Source organism: Euleptes europaea, chromosome 4 (assembly GCF_029931775.1).
Source record: "Euleptes europaea isolate rEulEur1 chromosome 4, rEulEur1.hap1, whole genome shotgun sequence".
NCBI classification, from domain to species: Eukaryota; Metazoa; Chordata; class Lepidosauria; order Squamata; family Sphaerodactylidae; genus Euleptes; species Euleptes europaea.
Window position 1 is genome coordinate 57,606,739 of NC_079315.1, and position 9,975 is coordinate 57,616,713.

Here is a 9,975-nt window from a genome sequence, read left to right on the forward strand (position 1 = left end):
TCCTTCGAGGGGTCAAAACAACATCTCCTCCAGTGTCGCACCGATTCCCGACCTGGAGAATACACACAGTTCTTACCGCCCTTACTAAGCCTCCGTTCGAGCCACTTAGAACAGTAGAATTGAAGTGGCTCAGATTAAAAGTCCTATTCCTAACAGCCATAACTTCGGCCAGACGGGTTTCTGAATTGGGGGCACTGTCGGTAGCTCCCCACCTTTGTATATTTCATAAAAATAGAGTAGTACTGCGACCAGATCCGTCTTTTATACCGAAGGTGAACACGAGATTTCATAGGGAACAGGACATAGTCCTCCCAACCTTTCACCCAGATCCTTCCTCTCCGAGAGAGAGGTCTTGGCATTCTCTAGATCTCAGAAGAGCATTAAAAATATATATAAAGCGTACTCAACACCTTAGACTTTCCGACTCACTGTTTGTCACTTTGACAGCTCCAAACAAGGGTATGGCGATGTCCAGGGCGGCCATCAGCTACAACATCAAAAGCTGTATTGTTCAGGCATATAAAGCCTCCGGCCTACCAGTGCCCACTAATATCACAGCGCATTCTCTTAGAAGCGCAGCTACCTCGGCTGCCTTGGCCAGAAGGGTTTCGGTAGAGGAAATTTGCAGGGCAGCCACGTGGTCGTCTTCCTCTACATTTATTCGGCATTACAAGCTAGACTTACTGTCTTCTGCGGACACTACCTTTGGGAAAAAGGTACTGCAGTGTGTCAAGGAGGTTTAATTGTACCCACCCGGATTCATAAGCTCTTGCAAATCCCGAGCTGAAGATGGCCTTTGTCTCTCAGAGCGAGAACGAGCCTTGGTTACTTACCAGTGAAGGCTCCTTCTGCTCTGGGAGACGAAGGCCATCTTCCCCTCCCAATCAGGAACTCTAATACCTCCTACACTTAAAATGGATACTTCATGATTTAGTACCTTCCTCAGCAAACACACACAACACAGAAATCATAGTCCTTGATTTTTTATTATGTTGTTAAATGAGCATCTTGCCGTTGTTTGTTTTTGCGTTCCGTTATACGTTATCCAATGTTGTTGTTTACAGTCCGGTCTTCCTGTTAAAAAATAAATAAATAAATAAAATTAAAAATTAGGGTTATCAAAGTCAGAGCTCTAGAAATACTGGACTAATAGGAGAGGGGAGGGGCTACTTCCTCCCGGTTACAGGAAGGGCCGCAGTTTTTGTTTCCTGCCTCCCAGATAAGCAAGCACAAGAACCCGAGCTGAAGATGGCCTTCGTCTCCCAGAGCAGAAGGAGCCTTCACTGGTAAGTAACCAAGGCTCGTTTTGTCTCTCCTTTGTATCTTGCAATCACAGATGCATTGTTTCTGTGCATGGAGTTTTCATTGGCAGCTCTAACAGCCATTAGACCTATCACCCATGCTTTGTTCTCATAATTATTAAAAGTCATCTACAGTAGTGTCACCACTGAATTTCTTAAGCTCGGTGTGCATTTTATACACGTTTTGCTAATCATTTTTACTGGCTGACTTCAAATTACACTATTTTGAGAAACAGTTTGTCTCTCTTCCCGTACAGGTTGTGATTGTAAGTATCTATCATAAACTCTAATAAGATTTTTTTTCTAAACTACAAAAAACCTTCAGCTTCTTAAGCCTGTCTTTAAAAGGGAAATATTGCATCTTCCTTGATATTTTAGTTTTTTCTTTATCTTTTTCCATCCTCCATGAAGGCAAAGAGACTAGCACTGTCCGTAGTATTTTAAAGGTGGACATACCATCAGTTCATTTTTGAATATCACTAGCTTTGTTTCAGTTACATAGTGATGGTACAATCCTGTATAGAGTTATTCCGTTGAAATAAATGGACATAGATTGCAGTAACTCTGCATATGATTGCACTGTTCCGAAGAACACTTACCTGCGACTGAGCCCCACTGAATAAAATGGAACTGAATAAACGGGCATAGAATCATAGAGTTGGAAGGGACCACCAGGGTCCTCTAGTCCAACCCCCTGCACAATGCAGGAAATTCACCACTACCTCCCACACACACACCCCAGTGACCCCTACTCCATGCCCAGAAGATGGCCAAGATGCCCTCCCTCTCATGATCTGCCTAAGGTCATAGAATCAGCATTACTGACAGATGGCCATCTAGCCCCTGCTTAAAAACCTCCAGGGAAGGAGCACTTACCACCTCCCGAGGAAGCCTGTTCCACTGAGGAACTGCTCTGTTAGAAAATTCTTCCTAATGTCTAGATGGAAACTCTTTTGATTTAATTTCAACTTGTTGGTTCTGGTCCAACCTTCTGGGGCAACAGAAAACAACTCGGCACCATCCTCTATATGACAGCCCTTCAAGTACTTGAAGATGGTTATCATATCCCCTCTCAGTCTTCTCCTCTTCAGGCTAAACATACTCAGGGTTGCACTTTTAAACTCTTACACTATGTACACATAATAAGGCCCAATTAATTTAGTGGAACTTACTTCTGATTAAACATACATAGGAATGGTCTGTCTGATTGAAACCAATGTAATAAGTTCTCACGGTACATTACTTTTGACAGGAGAAGCACCTGTGATACTTTGGGCCCTTTCTTCATAATTTCTAACATTGATCTGATGTTTTCAAACAACTCTAAGACTTGAAGATTTGATTTCCAGTGTGGTTCTAGCCAGTTATGCCATCTGTATGTGTATTGTGCTAGAGTTTTTATTCTCATATGGTATTTTGTTGCTGAATGGCAAATGAGAGTCAGTATTTGGAACTCTTCACAATTTGCTTGGGATTTGGCCTTACATTCAAACTTGCCTGCCTCTCCATCAACCCCAGATTTCAGGTCACTTGTGAATAAGCCAAGTAACACATGGATCTTTTGAGGACCCCACTGTTCACATCTCTTCATTGCAAAAAGCAATTTATAGACATCCTCTACTTCCTGTTTTTTAACCAGTCTGGACCTAGCTAGAATAGTGAAGAAGAACTGCATTCCCATAGTCTACATTAAAAAAATAAACATGTATTTCCATGAAATCTCTTTGGCTACCCAGATGATCCCTGTCCTTGGACAAGGTTGAAGGTGCAAAATATGGTATATTTTTTTATAAAAAAAACTCTTCCTGGTGCTATCAGTGAGTCCTACAAATTCTAAGGTTGATGTCTTATATGGTGGATTTCATAGGTGAGCTTCAGAGCTATACCATTTTTAAGAGAGATAGCAGTCTGAGTTGTAGAGAACTGTTTCAGTAGAGGAAGTCTATTTTATTTTAGTGTAAAATGTTGTCACTTGGCAACAAAGATTTTAATTTTAATCCTGTGAAATATAAGATTGCACTCAGACCCTTTTTCCTTGCATAATGTATTGATGTTTTTTCTAAGAGATGCCTATTGCATTGATTCTGCTAATGTATTTTAAAGACCTACAAAGAATCACAATACATTTTAAGCCCTTGTACTCTTAAATGATTTACTGTTTTTTAAGCTAACAAAATTAGACACAATTATTATTGTCCTGAGACCACCAAGCTAGAATTGATTGTGTTATAGTATGATCACTTTGTTCCTCTTGCAGGCAATGGGTGTCTACTTATATGGAGAATTAATGGTGAATGAGGATGAAAAACAACAAGAACTTGCATATAAGAGTTTTGCCACAGTCCGTGACCAAATGGATGTATCCTCAGCTAAAATAGTGACAGAAATGTTATTTTGATAAGGTGATTTTTTTTCCGGATAGTTAAACCCACAGGGTGTGTTTGAGGAAGCAATATACTGATTTTGTATGTGAATGAATAAATAAATAAGTTTGCCAAGACCAAAGTCATATTAAAATTGTCATCAATACACAGTAATAAGATCATAAAATTAATCACCATATTTCAGGACAAATTGATGATTTATTTATTATTTTCAATTTCTATCCCGCCCTCACCAGCCAAAGCCAGGCTCAGAGCGGGTAACAACATTAAATCAGCCTCCAAGCATTATAATAATACATATTCATTAAAACAATAAAATCAATCATAAATAATCATATTAAAACAACAGATGACGCCAAGAAAAGTAGTTACTGCTGAAAAGCTTTGCAGCCCGACATTCCCCCATAGATCATAAGCTTAACTAAAATAAAATGGGGGAAGGTAGGGAGGCCAGCACAGATGACATCCGCAGCTGTCCTCTGTGGTAAACTTGGTGGAACAAATCTGTTTTACAAGCCCTGCAGAACATTTTATGGTCCCTCGGAGCTCTGATGTTATTAGGGAGTTCCACCAGGCTGGAGCCAGCACTAAAAAGGCCCTGGCTCTTGTAGAGGACAGCCACACACTCTTAGGGCCGGGGACCACCCATAAGTTATTATCAGTAGAACATAATGTTCTTTTGGGGGTGTACCAGAAGAGGCGGTCCTGAATATACGAGGGTACCAGACTGTGTAAGGCTTTAAAGGTCAAAACCAGCACCTTGAACCTGATCCCATATTCCAGCTGGAGCCAGTGCAATTGACAAAACACTGGCTATATATCTTCCCGCAGCGAGGTCCCCATAAGGAGTCTCGCTGTGACATTCTGTACCAGCTGGAGTGTCTGGATCAGTCTCGAGGGCAGCCCTATGTAGCGCGAGTTATACAGTAATCCAGCCTAGAGATGACCGTCGCATGGATCACTGTGGCTAAATCGGCAGGAGAGGTAAGGCACCAACTGCCGGGCCTGGTGGAGATGGAAAAAGGCTGCCTTCACCACGGCTATGAGCTGGGCCTCCATTGACGGAGACATCCAGGATCACACCCAGACTCCTGACGTCGGGCATTTAACATCAGTCGGCTTTTCTTCAACCACTCAGTCATGGCATCCAAGCACCTGGCCAGTGTGGCTGGGGCAGATTCCGGATGACCATCCATCAACAGATAAAGCAGGGTGTCATCAGCGTACAGATGACAACTCAGCCCCAAATGCCTAACCAGCTGTGTGAGGGGGAGGCATAAAGATGTTTAACAACATAGGGGAGTGGATGGCACCTTGTGGCACCCCACACACCAAAGGGTGCTGCTGCAATACCATCTCCCCAAGCACCAACCTTTGTCCCTGACCTTGAAGAAAGGAACACAGCCATTGAAGGGCTGTTCCCCATATTCCCACGTCGGCAAGGTGGTGGTCTAAAAGATCATGATGCATCCTTACTGCATAGTTGACAGAGTAAACAGCTTTTTTGACATTACCCTTATTTCTGTAGTAAACAAAAATAAAATATGTTGTCAAATTTACCAGTGGCTTTTTCCAAAAAGATACTCTAAATGCTTAACTCTTAATACTTTATAGTTCAGTAATGCAGATCTTGTGGATTAAGCCTGTATTTGGATCTGGATATTTTTGTTTGCACATTCTCTATGTAGTCATTCTATGAATGTGCAGGATAACACTTTAGGACATGCGAAAGAGGTGGGTCCTCTAACACAGGAACAAAGACTAGTTGAGAAGGGTAGTTCATTTAAAAGAATATAGACCAATCCTGCATATCAAAATTGGGCATTTGTAGTTCTAGGATAATCCAAGAATATTTATAAGAGAAAGCTTACATGGTTTGACCTCCATAGCTTCCAGGTCCTATAATACCATTCCCAGCAAAATAAAAATTATACATTTGAATCAAATGTGTATTTATATGTCCCTATGGTAAATATAGCATACATAATGTCTGTTTTGCTTGTTTGTACTTGATAGAATATGAAATGTCTTTTAGCAGGTACACTTTAGAGCAGGGCTTATCACTGGTCCTCAGTTTTTTCAGGTTAGCTTACAGTGCAAAGTAGCCAGATGTTGCCATATAAAATGGGTTTCAGGGATCCCTGAACAGAAATACAGACCGCTTGCCAGAATATTAGGGAAAACGTATGAAATTGCTCCAATTATAAATGTTTGCAAGATGAAATATTAGCCCTACTTCATTTTATAGATCTGGAATCTAATGGTATAATATTTGTACAAAATTATTAAGATTTAGTATAAGTATACATGCCGGATCAGCATTCCTGAGGTTTTTGCTTAATGATAGCAGCCCTTTTTGAGACCTTCAGATTGTTCACATACTTTGCACTTGAGATAGCATAAGAGGCCTACCAAGAAACACCATCTTGTTTTACTGGCAGCTTAGTGATTAGGATGAGATACACCAGTCCCTATACAAGTGTAAAATACAAAACCCTATTATGCTCATTTGCAGGCAGAAACACTACTACTACAGGGTGACTACAGACGGCCATTTACCAAGTGATAAGCTACGTCGGGATGTGACGTCACCCCATGGGTCAGGAATGACCCAGTGCTTGCACAGGGGACCTTTACCTTTAAGCTAAACATGGTGTATACTACTTGGTAAAACTGCATATATTACATGGTGTAGACTGCTTGACAATCTGTATTTCCCTTCCAAGTGGTGAGGAAATTCTCGATATTTCTACTTACCAGATCAGATGCAGAAATATAGTAAGATTTTCCTCACCACGTGCCGGGACAGGACAGATTAGTTTAACAAGCAGCTTTGTGCATCCTGTGGCAAATGTCCCCTGGAAATTATCATATGTGTTGACTCATAAATGTATGACCAGGGTTCCTATTCAATTAAAAAAGCATTCTTTATAGCAGGAGTAATGATTTTTATTTTCATTAGAACCTATGCATGTAGATAGCTTGTGTTGGATTCGCATCATTCTAATATATGTGGAACATGAATACAGTATGAAATTGGTTCTTGTTGGTTATCCGGGCTGTGTGACCATGGATAACCAACAAGAACCAATGAACTCTGACTGTGAAAGCCTTCGACAATATACTGTATGAAATTGTTTATGCAGGTAAATAAAATGTTAACGTTAATTCTGTAATAGCTTACGACAACTTTACAAACACGTTCATAATGATTTTAGAGCTGATGTATGTGACTTGTTTGAATATTAGATTATCCAAAGAAGAATGTTTACCATGTAAATGAAATGAGAGAAAAAATATGAGTTTGTAAAGATTTTCAAGTTATCAAGATGATGGGATTACTACAGTTTTCAGAGTTTGGAGAGGCGGTCCAGATTTCCTTCCTGTTTTGGTTGTTTGGGTTCCTGGCATGCTGATTTGTGATTTAAGATTAAAATCACATTGCCAGGGATTACCACACCACCATGACATTGGCTTCTTTGACTGAATCATTGACAGTCTCCTGTTCATATTGTTGGAACCCCATGAATCTACCGTGCACAAACAAGTCATTGAAGGACTTCTGCTGCTAATTAACTATACTCAGACGAAGACCTCTCTAGAGAGGTGCAGAGCTTAGCTGATTGGTGAACAGTGATTTATTTCCTCTTTGTTCACAGTGGCTAAGTTCTGCACCTGAAGAGGTGAGATGGAAAACCAAAGTCAGTTTGCTGCTGCAGTTTTATAACGCATGTTTGCATTGCAGTCTGGTTTACAGATGACAACCAATGATGAATCCTTAAGAGTCATTAGACACTTTCTCCCACCAAGAATGAAACCACGCGGGAAACATCCTGTTTTACTTATAGAGTAGATGTAATTAGTAATTATCAAAAAGTATACCTTTTGATTTTCATGGCATTTAGAGGTAACTATGTTAAATGCAATGTATTTAGAAAATAGGTGTCAACTGAAAGCTGCCCTGCTGAGTCTGCTGCAACTTAGTGGTATGTACTGTTTGCAGGGAGTGGCTGTTTCTAACTTGAGCTGCCCCTTGCAACGGCTGCTGTTCCAGGCTCTTGATGGACCCGTCCTCCGGTGCCTACTGAGCTGATATCAGTTCTGACTTTACACACTGGCTCAGTTCAGCAGGAACAGGAGTCGAGCCCTAAAGCAAAAAAGATTCTTTTCTAAGTGCACAGACGTCCATGAAAACCTAACTCTTACTTCATGCCTGAAACCAGAGATAGAAAAGGCCGGTGCTTTCATGTGGATACAACAGTCCTGCAAAAGCAACTAGTGTAGCTTTGCCGGTGTGTAGGTGAGGTATGTGTAGGCATGGTCAAGGTATGATTGCTCAAGCAGGAAATGTAATTCTGTAGCATCCTGAGGCTTCATTTTAGTCTTCGACCTACTAGTCACTATTTTCAGAAATAGTGTTAAATTGCAAAGGAGGGTCATGCTGTGTGTTTGTGTGTGTGTATACACACATACACACTTTCCAGTCAAGTATATTTTTAAAAGGAGCTGCTCAGGTAGTCCTGGACTGTAAATACCCTTTCATGTCACTCTGGTGTATCTTCTATATTGCGGAAAACTTGGCCCTTCTGCCTTCTCAGATTATTTTTTCTTATGATGGAGCATGTGACATTCACATGAAAATCTAGTGTTACTCTAGTACATCTGTTGTGATTGATTGTTTCCCCCTAAATGCATTACAGAAAATCAGACTGACTGAGAAAGCCCTTTTTTGAGGAGGACAGTAAAGGATAGTCATCGCCAAGCTTACTTTTTTTTGTTTTTAACAAGCATTCCTTGCTGTAATATAGTACTAAGTTTTACCACTTCTTCCCTTGCAGGAAAGATCAGAGACTTTTAATATATCTTCTACCCAACCCTGGTGGTTCTAGGATTTCACTGACTGTGGACATCAAAGTAAAGATTATGTAACAACTAAAGCAATCAGCTGACAAATATTTTACCTCTCAGTATTTCTCCTCCCAGAGGGCTGTGACAATCAAGTGTGTGTGTAAAGTGCCGTCAAGTCGCAGCCGACTTATGGCGACTGCTTTTTGGGGTTTTCATGGCAAGAGACTAACAGAGGTGGTTTGCCAGTGCCTTCCTCTGCACAGCAACCCTGGTATTCCTTGGTGGTCTCCCATCCAAATACTAACCAGGGCTGACCCTGCTTAGCTTCTGAGACCTGATGAGATCAGGCTAGCCTGGGCCATCCAGGTCAGGGCGACAATCAAGTAGAAAAGGGGAATAAAACTTCAACTTCTACTTTCTCATCCCACAAGCATCTGCTGAGCACAAGCCCCTTGGTGACATCAGTTAGTTAAATTATTGTGTGAGAGTAAGCCATTTACATACCAAGCCAGGCCAAATAGTGCACCAAAAAGAACTGAAGCCTCCATTCAAATATACTTTTTTGTGCTTGTTTAAGTAGTACCAACTATTGCAAGATTTAAACAATGTAAGTTATTTAAACATAATTTGGTGAAGAATTGTTTACTAGTCTTAAATCCTTAAGTATGTCATTTAATTTAGGCATGGGAAAAAATAAGTAGAGGTAAAATTAACCTGTGGCTGGTTTTCAATGATACAAGGAATACCCTGCAGTGCCAATTACATCTTTTTTCAGGCTCCTTTAGCGCAACCACTTATTGTCCTAAGGTAATATGAGCACAATCTAAGCAGTAGCTGCACCATATTGCTGTAAATGAAACTAGTCCAGTTAATCCTAATAACTGGGCCCTTTCTTTTTAAAACAGTAATGATTTTTTACAAATAAACTATTTTTGTAACCAGAATATGCAGGTTGCTTTTATATATTAGTACTGAACTATACTAATATAAAGCTTAATTCTTCTCCTTTGTGATTGGTTTGATGGTATAAATTGATTTGTTAATGAGTGCAAAAGTATACCATTCAAAGCCACTGTCCTGTTCCAACAGTAATCTCTAAAGAGCACTCACCCAGTCTGTGGCTGCATACACAGACAAGCGTGGGTTTTTTTTTTTTTATGTGCTTCCCAGATCCACAACGCTTCTCCTAAATTTTAATTACCTGAGTTGAGTTGTGCTCTGTCAGCAGTCTTGGATTCAGTCTTCCCACTTCAGGAGGACTCTGGAGCTCATAAGGGCACCATACTGAGCTTTTGCGGTGGCTGTTAGTGTAGAGCTTTTGATGTGTTTAAGAAAGGATCCTATTCATGAAGAAAACCATGCTCTATTTCACAGGGTTTTGCAGAAGTAGAAAAGGAAATTATTCTTTTGCTGTTCCATTGTGGAAGATACAAAAAATAAAA

The 9,975-nt window shown here is 40.5% G+C and overlaps 1 protein-coding gene across 2 annotated transcripts in view; it reads left to right on the plus strand.

Annotated features, from left to right (window-relative positions):
• AOPEP (aminopeptidase O (putative)) overlaps window positions 1-8,681 on the plus strand; it is a 237,014-nt gene extending 228,333 nt beyond the window's left edge. The window contains exons 15-16 of one of the 2 annotated variants that reach the window (XM_056848223.1): window positions 3,559-3,703; window positions 8,524-8,681. In XM_056848223.1, the coding sequence (XP_056704201.1) occupies window positions 3,559-3,699 (141 nt within the window). In that variant the 3' untranslated portion in view covers window positions 3,700-3,703; window positions 8,524-8,681. Of the gene's footprint in view, window positions 1-3,558; window positions 3,756-8,523 lie in introns of those variants that run through there. The other variant, XM_056848222.1, reaches the window with a different exon arrangement.
• Window positions 8,682-9,975: the final 1,294 nt, after the last annotated feature.